General features: G+C 35.5%; 1 protein-coding gene across 4 annotated transcripts in view; it reads right to left on the bottom strand.

The window, feature by feature from the left end:
* CTNNA3 (catenin alpha 3) overlaps window positions 1-15,233 on the bottom strand; it is a 1,791,515-nt gene that overhangs the window by 378,974 nt on the left and 1,397,308 nt on the right. For all 4 annotated transcript variants that reach the window (XM_032252666.1, XM_032252665.1, XM_032252664.1 and 1 more), the window contains one exon: window positions 2,755-2,906. In XM_032252666.1, coding sequence (XP_032108557.1) covers window positions 2,755-2,906 — 152 coding nt within the window. The remainder of the gene's footprint in view (window positions 1-2,754; window positions 2,907-15,233) is intronic.

Raw genomic sequence — 15,233 nt, forward strand, 5'->3', positions numbered from 1 at the left:
GTGTAGAGGTGCCCCTAGAGGCTGCTTAGGGAACTGGGGGTATAGAGACAGACACGATGGGCCTCTGGCTACTCCTGCCTGGTTTCAAGTACAGCAGCTCTGATTTTATTTGCTTTATCTTTTTGGCCATAAAGTGTACTTAAAGAAATAATATATCTACCTTAAAATTCAGAAAACACTCTTTCAAACCATTAGAGACAAGTTCTCAGTTGCATGGAGCATCAGTTTCTAAAGGCTCTCAACACCAATGCTCTTAACTGGGGAGGAAGGGCCAATATAATTTAATGTTTTTATTAGTAATTTAGATTAAAAACCTAACACTCTGCATTTCGAGTTTCTAATTGATGCTAACGTGGTATATTCAGCAATCAAACTGGAAAACAATCTGATAAATTATATAAAGAATCATATAAGTTTAATAGGATTAGGACTTAAGAACAAGAACACAACAAATCAAAATAAAGAATGTGTACATAGGCACCAACAAGATAAAAAAAAAATAAAAGGAAAAGGACGTCAACCTCTATCCAGTAAACACAGTGTTTAAATGGAAAAAAATATAGTTTAACAGCAGTTGGCTGTATCAGTAGAAATAGAAATAAGTCTACTTTATTTGACATTGGGCATTAATTAGAATGTATTTTTGATAGTCTCATTTGAGAAGTTTGTTGAAAATTAAATAAGGACTAGTGAAGAACACACGATACTAAATTATTCCTATGAGAAAAAGTTAACAGAAATGGAAGTATTTATCTTGAAAAAGAGATGACTGGGGGGAAAATTAATGATCTCAAAGGCTATTAATAATTACAATAAATTGTTCTCCTGCCCTACAGAGGACCACTGTATATGAGGAATATATAAAAATAATGGCAAGATAATTTGATTTGCTGTAAGTAAGCTATCTTGATAATGAAGAAATTTAAAAACACTGGAACGTCTAACTGGGAGAAGTTAGAAGATTTTTTTTTTCAGTTGTAGATAGCTTTAGTAAGAAAAAAATGAATTCTCTACCCTGGTTCCCCTGTGCTATTTCACTGGTTTATATTTTCAAATATCCACTCAGGGATAGTGAAAATCGGGAGGTTTCACTCTGCCAAGACTATATTCTGAAGTTCATGCGTCTTCTTTACACTTTTAATATTTCTTTTCTGGATTCACCTACTTCCCAGCTTTGGGTTATTACTAGTCCACTAATTCACAGAGATAAGGCATAAACATTTTACAGTAAGAAAACTGATAAAAGTTCTTGCTACTCAGACATAGTCACTGGTGCAAGGCCAAATTTTCTAATCACACAAAAATACTTGTAGGCTGCTCACAAGTATTTATCCTGAGGTTTCTCTTTGATATGGATAATTGGTTTGCTTTCAGATTTTCCCTAGCCTCAAAGTACTAGATTCTCTGTCTTGACGCCTTTAGACTTTCTCTTACAAGCTCTTCCGCAGCATCCTTCTGCCCGGCCAGGCTCCCTAATGTTTGTTGGCCCTTTTCTTTGCAAGGTCCACAAAATGACTTACAGACTGCTCAGTATAGCCTGTGATATGCATGCCTATCAGATATTAATACTATCGCCGCTCCACTCATATATTCTCAGCATTTCTATTTCCATCTTACAGTTTTACTAAGAGTTAAGTCCAGAGGCTTAAAAATTGAATTCTACTCATATTTAAAAATTAGATTCACCAATCCCACTGAATCTTCCAACAGCAAGCACGTGCTACCCTGCCTGAAAAATACTTTCTTTGGCTGCAAAAGCTTGACTGGCCCTGAGCCGGAGGCTCAGGTGACACCTCTGAGGATAGCTTTTCACCCAGGATGAATAGGTGGCTCAATCTCCAGTTTGTTCACGTCAGGTCAGATAATTCTGAACTGCTGAGGCGCATTCTGCAGTAGCACCCAGAGTTTACCAGGAGGATCAAGCCCCAGTTGCCTGCAGTGACTCATAATTACACCTTCTTGGTTTTATTCCCTTCTTTGCTTCACTTTGTCTGTCTCATTTTCTCCTAAGTAGACTACTGATAACACCAATCCTTACTTCAGAGTCTGCCTTCAGGTGAACCCACTTAAGATAAGGTATCTTCATATCTTTACATATGCATTTTCTAAAGAATATACGTTCTTTGTAATATTTAAAAGAACACTTTACATTAATAATTGAGGGAAATCAACTGTGGTTTCTGTATATACAGTGGGCTGAAACCAATGGGGCTCTCACACCTGGGAAGGTGGAATAGACAACTCCCAGACTGGGACCATTGAAGTGTTTGTTGTTCCTGGCAACTCCAAGTGAGATTTCTTGCAGAACATTCTGTGATTTTGCGATCTGGGATAAGAGGGTTTGCCCATAAAATACCTTGTTTTAACACATTTTCCCATCAATTCCACCGCAGTGATAAGAAATATTCTTTTCTTTTTGTTCAAGAAAATAAAAAGCAAATTGTTTATTTTTCTTTGGCTTCTGATCATGCTAGGAGATACCTTCAACAAGTCCTGCACCCAACAAATTATTTCTTTTCTGTACACGCAACAGTAAAATGTACTCATTTGAGTAAGTTATAACCAAATACATAAGTAAAAGTGTTGTTTGTGACAGTAGATCTGACTTTGGGGATAAATATAAACTTGTACAGTTTTAATAGATTTCAGCACTGACATTACAGCATAGAAATAAAGCATTTCTTGCAATCATTCCAGGCATTCCAGATGGTAAAGAGTATTGCCATAATTCAATAGAAAGAAAAGCAAACTTACCCGAATCATCATGACTGAACATCTGATATCATGAATCGTATCATAGATTTTCTTTGAGATGTCCACAAATTGATTATCATCCAACACATTCAACGAGTTCTTGCTTAAGGCTTCCAAGGCAACATTCACTTGCGTAACAAATTCAGGAATTACTGTTAAAATAAAGAATAAGGAGAAGATTGTCTTCTTTGTATTTTTGGATTTCTATAGTAGTTTCTAGGAAATGTAGAATTTTGTTTTTAACAAATATTTGATTAATAGATCTTTAATTATATTTTTAAAATATAGAGATACACAAATTTTAGAAGGATCATCCTGGATCGCTGAAAAGTAAAAGGACTCAAAAGACAATGAAAGGCATTTTGTTTTTGTTTTCTGAACTCCAGGCTCCTGCAGCGAAAAGCATTTTTACAGAAATGTTTTAAAAGGTTACCTTTCTCCTTTACATCATTTTTGTTTTTACAAAACCTTGGGACCATACAATCACTTCTCATCCTATCCAACATAAACCACAAGAAATTATGGAAAAGAGTTGGTGTGTAAAACATTTGGAATTGTAAATACAATGACATTTAAAGAAGGAAAGCAATTGAGCTGCTAAACAGAAGAAAATTTAGTTGAAAGTACTAATTCTATCCTTACAGAAATAATAAAAATATTGTAGACTTTTTTGGTGAGGTTTTTTTTTCTATAATAAAAAAATTAGTGAAAAGGAATTGGCATTCTCATATGCAAACTATGTCTAAAATAACAAAACACTGAATGACGACAGGGATGCTTCTATTGGTAAGCCAATCCAGGGATTATCTTTTTAAAATAGGCTTCAAAATGTTTCAAATAAAAAGATTTCTTCAGTTTTACTTTTAAGGTTAATGATATTAACAGTTATTAACTCTTCACTAGACTCAAGTTACTTTTCTAAGTGTTCAAAGTGATTTAAATCTTAAAATAGTTCCAGTATTAACGAGTATTAATAGTTTAACAACTGGGACACAGAGAAATCAAGACTCGAACATGGATTCATTCTGTTAACGTGTAACAAAAGAGATATGAATTCAGACTCTCAAAATGCAGAATCTACACTCAAACAAATGTACTATGCCATATTGAGAAAGCCTCTGCCCAATATGGAGATGTCAGATAAAAAGATTGATTTTTAGCAGAAACAATTCTAAAGCTAGAAGACAGAAATATTTTAACTGGTATAAAAATACCAATCAACATTATTTTTCTACATTTAAGCCTTTTTCTGTATGTATGGCATACCATCTGTTGCGATCCTACCTGTTGTGTTATTGATATGAGGAAATGTTGGTGATATAGACGGGAACTCATTTTATCTGGTCTCTTCTTTCCTCCAGCTGCTAAAATGTATCACCTTTATCCTACTTCTGAGCTACGATACCTGTGGAAATTATCCACTGTGCTCTTCTCCTCTGTCCATTCTCTAGGCACACTGTCCAATAAAAGGTGGCTACTAGCTGCGGGTGGCTACTAAAAAATTAAATTCATTAGCCTTAAATTTTAATTCAATTCCTTAGCCATATTCATCCCATTTCAAATGCTTAACACATACATGTGACTAGTGATTACTGTTTTGAAGGTAACAACCTAACCTGAGTTAGCCTAACTGATGCCATCTTAGCTGCAAACCTGACAAGGCTCTCTCGAGCCTCTCCCTCCCTGCTGCAGCCCCTCAGGTGCATTACTGGGTCACACTGCACGCAAAGCTTTGAACCATTAAGAGTGGTTCACAGGGTTCCCAGCACCTGTAACCATTGTAACTGCATCCTGCTGGGCAAGTCTATCTGCTATTGTGAATACCTTCCTTGGTGATTGATTGTATGGAAAGTTCTCCCTGCTACCCCACTTAGTGATTGTATGGAAATACCCTTAGCAACCAACAAGGGTTGCTAAGAACCCTGAGAACCTCCTGCCCCACTGATTACCAGCCTCCTCCTACTAACTTGTTTGCTCTGCTTCTGTAAAATTCTGATTCAGCTAGGCTGCCCCCTCCCCTACCTAAATCAAGGTATAAAGGGGAATCAAGCCCCTTCCTTGGGGCCGAGAGATTTTGAATGTTAGCTAACTCTCAGTCTCCAGCTAAATAAAGGACTCATAATTTGAACATGGAGTGTAGTGTTTCCTTCTAACTCATTCAGTTATTGCATGAAGAGTGGAGATATGGCTATTATGACAGTAACCTTTTGGATAACAGAACCTTCGATTGGGTAATACCACTTTACAGTGAGAATCCCTCAAATCACGTTCTCCCTTTCAGTGGATGGGAAAACAAAGCAAGAAGGAGACCAAACTGATACCCTTTGCATAGGAAAAACAATCTTAAACCATAATTCTCATTTATATGCATATGACTCTTAAAGCATATCTCAAATCTAGACTTCTTCCTTAATTTCAGAACTGTATATCCAGTTGACAATGGCAAAATTCTACCTGAATCTTTCATAACACCTCAAACATATTCTATCTAAATGTGAACACATTTTTTAACCCAGGAAACCTAATTTTCCATTACTGTATTCTATGTTGATGCTCAGTCACCCATGAAAAAAACCCGGTTGTTTTCTTTGACCTCCTATACTTCTTCTTTATTCCTTACATCCAAATACCCACTAAATGCCATCTACTCTACAACGTAAATATATCCCAAATCCATTGACAACGTTTAGCCCCACTGTCTCTAGTCATCAGCATCTACTATTTCACTCCACAGCATAGTTCTTCCCATGCCTAAATTCTGCTTATCCTCAGATTCATTTTAAGTCTACTCTAATGAATGGAACCTGCTCTTACCATTAAGTATAATAGTATCCCCCAAATGATGGACACTCAGTAAGTTGTTTTATGAACACATCATATATTTATAAGTTTTCAATTGTTCCTTGTAACATATCTTGTTTATATCCTAAGTGGCTAGCCTGGCATGTAGTAAATGACTGAATTAATTCAGTGATTAGATTAATTGATTAATTACTATGTAAAAGTCAAACAAAGAGTAGGTACAATGAAACATGTCCAGCTTGCATTTAAATGTGATTTAGGTTTTGTTAACAATTGAAAAGCTCCAATAATATATTTATGCAGGCTTATAGGAACATTCAAATCTGTTTAATGAGTTAATCATTACTTTTTGTAGCGTTAAAGAGGTGGAAACTTCTAAGAAAATGTATCCAGCTATTTCACGTTTCCTTCAGGTTCTAGAGTAGACAGCAAACCTTCCATCAAAACTACTACTCTAAAGAACAGGACAAAATGGCTTCCAGCCTCTGTGATATTCTCTATTCATTCTAAAGACATAATTAAGTACAAAGAGATGTCTTCTCAAAGCTGTAGGGACCTGCAGGCTACAGAGCTTTATTTATAATCATTCCCACTAAAACATGTTTTTTCTCATATATCAAACAAGTGTGCAATACACTAATAATTTAATTCTATTAATACTTTCAATCTGTTATTATTGACACTGTTCCCACCATCTTCCTATGTAGATTTTGGCAGAAAAAAAAAAAAAAAGAAAAATTAAAGTCATGTAAAGGTCTGTTTTTCGCTGCTCTGTGAAATAATGTGAGAAAGATTTAGGATATCTTAAGAAAAATACAACACAGCCTTTTTCTTAGTGCAAAATGATTTCATTTTAACTCCTCTAAGGGTCTTTTACTAATGAATTAATATTAGCTCCAATTAAAATAAAATCTTTCAGAAGCAAATGTTTAATTTCTGAAATACAGACGGAAACTACTACTTTCTCACTCTGACAGCATAAATGAACTATTCAAAGCTGGTATGTAATTCATTTCTCATTTCATTAGCTTAAACATCAGCTGTGGGTGTGCTTTACTTACACTATGGACATATGGTTGCTTGAATCAAAGTAGGAGTACATTTTTTTAATGTTTAAAAGAAAATACAAAATGAGTATAATTAAGTAGCCAGTTTATGGTAATTTAGAAAGAATAACAAATTGACAAAGCTGTCTTTACTCCATAATCTACTTAGGTTTTCAGAAAATGAGGTTTAGACATTATTATACAATCATGCTATACAATCATTGATCAAAGAGAAGGATACCTTAAACAAATTCATTCTCATCAATTGAAATGCCAGGTAGGATAAGTGGTTCTGAACTTTGGAGTGTAGATGTATCAAACAAAGGTGGCCTTTTGGTCAATACCCTGTTGACTTCAAAGTATCTTGTCCTTATTACACAGCCAAATTCTGAACCAGTTCTGAACTCTTTAGCAGTCTACATTTTCTCTGTCTACTTTATTCAGAATGTACAGAATAATAGCTACCATTCTTATTCATCTTGGTACTGTGCTAAGCATTTAAATGTATGTCTCATATAATCCTCACAGAAGCCCTGTAAGGCAGGAACTATTACTATCCTGATTTACCGATGAGGAAACTGAGGTCACATAGTTAATAAGCGATGGGCCAGTAATTGAGAATACAGAGCCTGCTCTCTGAACCCTAACTCTGCACTGCTTTCTTTTGATAAGTAAAGACCTTGGGGTTTCTGAAGTGCTGTGCTCCTGGGGGAATTCGTGATAATTTTCTGACAATGCAGTTAACAGACCTACAGAGCCAAGTTCTCCTAGGCCTTAAGCCTCTCTCTGGTAGTAACCTGGGAATATTTAATCCCTTCTTAATCCTTGCTAAATTTACTGTCTACATTTGAAAGTAGGTAAGGATACATTATTATTGAATTAAATAGGTCAGAAAAAAATGCAGACTCATTAATGACCTAAAAATGATATCATCAAATTGTTTCCTACCATTAATAAAACCCAGATTAAAATATTTCTAATTAGACTATTATCCTTAAAAATTACTGGTGGTAAAGAAATTTGCATTTGAAAGTTCACAAAATGCTAAGTCATCATTTCTTTAGGTTATGTTAAATAACTAGGAGAGAACTGATAATAGCAGAATGTAGCCTTAAGCATATAAATGACTTCTACAAATATCACTTTATACACTTCATTTTTTCCATTTATTCAGTAAATGCCAATTATCAGAGTTCATGTGTATTTAATATTTATGGAGCCAACATTATGTATCAGAAATATGTTTTGTACCTCATAGATCGTATATCATACAAAGCAATGACTAGTGAGGATTTTAGCATTTTTCAAATGATATGCTCCAAAGTACTGACCTGCTCTGATCCTTTAGCACACATCACATGGTTAACAAGAGCAGTACTTCTGACCTGTCTGTTAAACTCTACTCTATCTTTCAAGCACATCTGGAATATCTCCAAAAAGTAAAAAATAAAATAGCAGAGAGAAGGACTTAGATATAGCTTCATGAAACTGATATGTTTCCCCCTCTGGCAGGGTAGTGTTTCTACGTATGAAACTCTAATCATTTAATTAGCCCGAGTGTCCACCTTTGAGTCTCTCCAGTTACTTAGAAGCTTTTCTTTCCCTGTAGCTTAAATTTTAAAAATCTTCATATGTCTACGTAGTAGGTTAATATTAATAAATAATTTTGATTTAAGTATATTAGAAGTATATCCAATGACTTTTAATATAATAAAGATTAAGCTCTTTCATGCTTTTCCTCACATCATTTTCTCATTTATTTACATCAGAGTAATCACTTACATAAATGTGACTACTTAAGTATTCAAAGTTGGACCTGAAACAAATAATGTTCTATGTTGACCTTTGTTCTTTTATGCACACTTTATGTTACTAGAGTTAATAAATTTTTTTTTAATTGCTTGGTTTTCTTTTTTTGTATTTCTCAGTAAGAATCCTCAAATATTTCAATTATCAATACCCATTTCATTTATGTTATGTTAATTAACTGGGAGAGAATTAATAATAGTAGAAAGTGGCAGTAAGCATATAAATGACTTCTACAACTACCGCTTTCTACTCTTCATTTTATACTATCAAACTTCTCAAAATCCATCAATTTAAACTTTACTGGGTGTGATATCCAGCCTTCATCATGTACTCCCATGATCCCACACTCCTGCATTCAAATCTCTGAGAACTCCTTTCCCATGTTGTAGTAGATCTATGTGCCTAACAGAAGACAGCAGAAGTGATGGTATGTTACTTTTTATTTCCCAGTTTGCTTTAAAAAGACATTGCCGATAGCAGATTCCATCTTGCACATGCAATCTTGTGCACACACTGTCTCCTCTCTCTCTCTCTCTCTCTCTCTCTCCCTCTCTCTGTCTCTCTATCTCCTTTTCCCCTATAGCCTGCTCTGGGAACTTTATCTGTTGTGTTAAGAACCCTATACAATCGTGCCATACAATCATTGATCAAAGAGAGGGATACCTTAAACAAATTTATTCTAATCAATTGAAATGCCAGGTAGGATAAGCTGTTCTGAACTTTGGAGTGTAGATGTATCAAACAAAGGTGGCCCGCATAGCAGGGAGCTGAAGCTGCTGTTCAACAACTAGCTAGAATATGAGGCCTTGGGCCACATGAATGAGGCTGAAGTGGAGTCTCTAGTTCCTTTCCAGCCATCAGATGACTGAAGCCTGGAATGACATTTTGACTGCAAGGTCATGAGAGATTCTGAGCCAGAACCACCCAGCTAGGCCATTCTTGGGTCCCTGATTTCCAGAAAAGATGAAAGACCATAAATGTCTGCTTTTTTAAGCTGCTAAGTTTTGGGGGTAACTTGTTTCACGATGGATAATTATTATGCTAAGAGACCAATAACTAACAGAAGTAGAAGTTCCTGCAACTGTTTTGGTTCATGCAGATAGAATCATACTGCATATGCTTTTTTGTATCCAGTTTCACTCGACATTAAATTTATGTTGATGTAAGTTGTGTGTAGAATTATTACTCATTTTCATTGCTGTATAGTATGTCATTAGACTATAATGTATTTCTCCAGTCTATGAGTGATGGGCATTTGCATAATTTTCCGTTTGGGACTGCAATATATAGTGGTGCTATGAATAGCCTAGTTGATGTTTTTTGGTGAATATATGAACACATTTGTAAGGAATATACCTATCAACAGACTTGCTGGGCCATAGTATATACATATATATCACATTAGTAAACATCGACAATATCCTAAGTGGTTGGAAAAAAATTTATCCCTGTCAACAAAGCCTAAATATTCTAGTTGCTCTGTATCTTCCCTAATGTTTGGCATATTCCATCTTTCACTTTTTAAGCTTTCTGGAGAGTATGTTCTCTTCTTCCCTTTTATTATCTCTGCCAGGGATCTGGGTTCTGCTTGTTAAGACTAGAGTTTACTTTGATTTTTTAAAATCTACTCTTGCATCTTGAGGTCGGAATGTTATCTTCCTCTTTTAGAATTCCTCACCATCTTATCTATTGCCCAAGACCATTTCTTAATTTCTTCAGTTTTTACCATCCAGAAATACAGACAACAGTAAAAAAGTTAAAGAAAAACAGAAGCAAAAGGGCTCCACGGTCTGTAGTGTTGGCAAAGTGCAGCTCAGTATGCAGTGGTATCCTGAACTACAGGAATAGGGAAAGGAGTCTAGAGTAAAACGGCGCAGAGGTTTATAGGGTAGGATAGCATCTAGTAGGAGAAACGTATCTTTCCTTGACTAGCGGTGTTGAATGAAGGTGCTCCTTCACATATTGCTGGGGATACCTTGGCTAAAAATAAGTAAGAGTTGATTCTGCCTCTACAAACTTCAACTCTCTTTGCCCAGTTGTCTATGATTATGTGTTAGACTAGAACTGTTTTTCCAACCTTGTCTACCTAGTATCTATCTATCCATTCTTCAGACTCAGATTGTTTATTTATTTACTTTTATAATTTTATTTTTTATTGATACACAATAGATGTACATATTTGGGGGGTATGTATAACTTAATACCTTCCTATAATTTGAAAACAGATTCAGTTTAAATATCGGTTTCTCTGTAAAGATTCCCTTGATCAGCACCCCTACACTTGCCTCCAGGTGTATTAGGAAATCTTGTCTCTTGGACATACTAATGCCTGAAATATACATTTATTAAAGTGGCTGTGTCTTAGCCAGGCACGGTTGGCATGTGCCTGTAGTCCCTGCTACTTGGAAGGCTGAAGGTAGAGGATCACTTCAGCCAAGGAGCGCAAGGCCTCAATGAGCTATGATCACGCCACTGCAGTCCAGCCTGGGTAATAGAATGAGAGCTCCTTATCCCCCTCCACCATTTCTTTAAAGTTCCTATGTCTCTAACTTTACTGTATGTGTTTTCTTGTATTCAGCCACTTCTAAAATCCTGACAGAAAGCTCTAAAAGCATAAACTCTGTCAGATCACTTTGTTTCCTCAGGAAAGTAGTAGGTAGAAGAGTAAGAATTCAAAATTAGGCACTCAGACTCAGAGCCTGTGCCCATAACCACTATGTTCTACCACTTAGATGTAAGAATAATCACCTAAGACATATCCACAAAACATTTCAGGTCATTTAGGATAAAGAGAACAGCTACATCCTTAAGTGAGAAAAGATTATCAGTAAAATATTAAAATCATATTGGCATTAGACTTTCCATGAGAAATGCTAGATACCAAAGGGAAAAAAAGAGAAAATAATGTCTTCAAATTCTAAGAAAAATTTATTTTAAACTTGGAATTCAATATCCAGCCAACCTATCTTTTAAGTGAATGAGGGATGACATTGTTTCAGACATTCAAGAATGTTTAATTTCTATGAACTGTTAGGAAAACACTTGGTAGATACACTCTTAAAACAACAGGTGAATCCAAAAGATCAAAACATGGGGCTGAGGAAACAGTGGAGTTGGAAAAGCAGTGTAAGGAATACCCAGAGAGTACTGAGGCAATAAGTAAACAGGGAACATTTTTGGGAGCCAGGGTTCTCACTCTGTACTGCATGGAATGGGGTCAGACAAAGATGAACCCCATGGGACTGGACTGAACTGAAGATGTCGGCTTGAACTCATAATGTTATATGCAGATGTAAGTTTTATATAAAGATATATATTATTTTTGTGCCAGAATGAAGGAGAAATAAGGAAGCACATTTTAATTTGCCTATCTTCACACACGTTTTAAAAAAGACTCACATTAAGAATGAACAAAGGAATAAGAAAACTTGTTATGTACAAGGAAACAAGAGTAAGGTAGAAGGGATATGAGAAGATAGATTTGTCTGAGAGTCGTTTTTGTACATTTTTGACTTCTGTAAACTTTTTAAGATTATACAATTAAAAAAATAAAATCAACCAACAAGAGTAGGGAGCTGGGGAGAGGAAACCCAAAACCAAATGCAAACAGCAATAAATGAATGAATGAATATGTTTAAAATTTTCAAGGTGTACACCACTGAGTTGCTCACACTTTACTATTTTCTGAAGCTGTGTTGTTTAATATAGTGGCCACCAGACATACGCTACTATTTAACCTTCTACTAAAATAATACAAATGAATACAATTAAACATTTATTTCCATAGTCACTCTAGCCCACCACACACGGATACCATATTAGATAGGGTAAATATAGCTCAGCTCAATCATCACAAAAAATTCTACCGGACAGCACTATGTCTAATATTTGCAAATCAATTACTTGTGAAGCTCCTGTCCTCTGCAGGGCACTGGTTTATATGTTGGATGAGTGATATCAGTATTTGGTTACACGTATATATCACTACTATGAGTTAAAAACCCCTGAAGAAACTCTCTCTGGCACCTTGAAATGCCCTGGGCTATTGCAAAATTGTATTTCAGATTCTAGCTAACGATACAATTCTTAGCTTTTTTGTCAACATGTATCTTTCTTCCTACTAAAAAAAATATATATATATTTTTTTCTTTGTTCTTTGAGAAATTATACATTATCTCTTTGTTATATTGTGTTAATCCCCTGAAGTTTATGAGATTCAATATCTGATGAAATTATACTAATTGCAATATCTGTTAACAATGTCTTGAATTTCAGTTCCAATTTGTTACTTTCATTATTAAAAAAAAACTTAATTTTAAGAAGTTGTAATATTACAGTAAAAGATTATGGATTCAATCTGACAGTTGTGATTTTATTTTTCCTACATTAGCTGTATTTCCCATGGAAGCATAACAGCTTCCTATATACAAAGAATATTAGGTTAAGATTTTTGTTTCCAATTTATTTTTTTAATTAATTATTTTAATTGTACTTTAGGTTCTGAGGTACATGTGCAGACCGTGCAGCATTGTCGCATAGGTACACACCTAGCAAGGTGGCATGCTGCCTTCATCACCCTGCCACCTACATCTGGCATTTCTCCCAATGTTATCTCTCCCCAACCTACCCACCCTCACTGTCTCTCCCTCAGCCCTCTCCCCAACTGACCCCAGTGTGTTATGCTCCCCTCCCTATGTCCATGTGTTCCCATTGTTCATGGGAACAATGTGAGAACATGCAATGTTTGGTTTTCTATTCATTATGCCAGTTTGCTGAGAATGATGGTTTCCAGATTCATCCATGTCCCCACAAAGGACACAAATTCATTATTTTTTATGGCTGCATACTATTCCATGGTGTATATGCGCCACATTTTCTTTGTCTAGCCTATCACTGATGGGCATTTGGGTTGGTTCCAGGTCTTTGCTATTGTAAACAGTGCCACAATGAACATACATGTACATGTGTCTTTATAATTGAACAATTTATAATTATTTGGGTTTACACCCAGTAATGGGATTGCTGGGTCAAATGGAATTTCTATTGCTAGATCCTTGAGGAATTGCCACTGTCTTCCCCAATGGTTGAACTAGTTTACACTCCCACCAACAGTGTAAAAGTGTTCCTATTTCTCCACATCCTTTCTAGCATCTGTTGTCTCCTGTTTTTTTAATGATCGCCATTCTGACTGGCTTGAGATGGTATTTCAATGTGGTTTTGATTTGCATTTCTCTAATGACCAGTGATGATGAGCATTTTTTCATGTGTTTCTTGGCCTCATAAATGTCTTATTTTGCAAAGTGTCTGTTCATATCTTTTGCCTACTTTTGAATAGGTTTGTTGTTTTCTTGTAAATCTGCTTTATTTCTTTGTAGATTCTGGATATTAGCCCTTTGTCAGATGAGTAGATTGCAAAAATTTTTTCCCATTCTGTTGGTAGCTAGTTTACTCTAATGATTGTTTCTTTTGGTGTGCAAAAACTCTTTACATTTGATTAGATCCCATTTGTCTATTTTGGCTTTGTTGCCATTGCTTTTGGTGTTTTAGTCATGAAGTCCTTGCTTATGCCTATGTCCTGAATGGCCTAGGTTTTCTTCTGGGGTTTTTATCGTGTTAGGTCTTATGTTTAAATCTTTAATCCATCTGGAGTTAATTTTAGTGTAAGGTGTCAGAAAAGGGTCTAGTTTCAGCTTTCTGCAGATGGCTAGCCAGTTTTCCCAACACCATTTATTAAACAGAGAATCCTTTCTCCATTGCTTGTTTTTGTCAGGTTTGTTGAAGATCAGATGGTTGTAGGTAGGTAGTTTTGCTCCTGAGGCCTCTGTTCTGTTCCATTGGTCTATATCTCTCTTTTGGTACCAGTACCATGCTCTTTTGATTACAGCAGCCTTGTAGTATACTTTGAAGTCAGGTAGTATGATGCCTCCAGCTTTGTTCGTTTTGCTTAGGATGATCTTGGTTATGCAGGTTCTCTTTTGCTTCCATATGAAGTTTAAAGTGTTTTTTTCCACTTTTTTTTTTTTTTTAAGAACAGGCCCGCCATGGTGGCTCTTGCCTGTAATGCCAGTACTTTGGGAGGCCGAGGTATGCAGTTCACCTAAAGTCAAGAGTTCAAGACCAGCCTGGTCAACATAGTGAAACTGTCTCTATTAAAAATAGGAAAATTAGCTGGTCATGGTGGCTGGCACCTATAATTTCAGTTACTTGGGAGGCTGAGACAGGAGAATTGCTTGAACCCAGGAGGCAGAGGTTGCTGTGAGCCATGACTGGACATTGCACTTCATCCTGGGTGATAAGAGCAAGACTCAGTCTCAAAGAAAAAAAAAAATTAAAGAATATGTTTATTTTTCTTGCATCTGATATTCATTTATTTCAAATTCTCCTACTATTATATCCAATATCTTAACTTTAGGGAGCCCAAATTAATATGGCTTAAACATATAAGTATGCTTAACTCATGCAACAGATATTTTTCTAAAAATCTGAATAGAAATTGATTGTAAACTTTTTGACTGTGAGAGTTTGGTGAAGTGAATTATTACTTTTAATAATATTTGTTGAACAATGAAGAAACTCCTGTTTTAAATGCAGTAGGGGAGCTTACTATTTAAGGCAACTGAAGTAACCTCTATCATAAATATTTACCTCCTAATGTCTTTTTCTTTTTAAAGCTGAATTTCTACATGTCGGTTTACAGACACTATTTTAAACAAGCCTATAAAAGAAAATGAAGTTTTATAACTAGGCTAAACATGTTTAAAGTAGTTATAGACACCCAAAAACTTTCTAAATCTATGTAAACTATGATTATGAAAGGTCAGA

Source organism: Sapajus apella, unplaced genomic scaffold, assembly GCF_009761245.1.
Source record: "Sapajus apella isolate SASKATOON/1434 unplaced genomic scaffold, GSC_monkey_1.0 scaffold78, whole genome shotgun sequence".
In the NCBI taxonomy this organism is placed as follows: domain Eukaryota; kingdom Metazoa; phylum Chordata; class Mammalia; order Primates; family Cebidae; genus Sapajus; species Sapajus apella.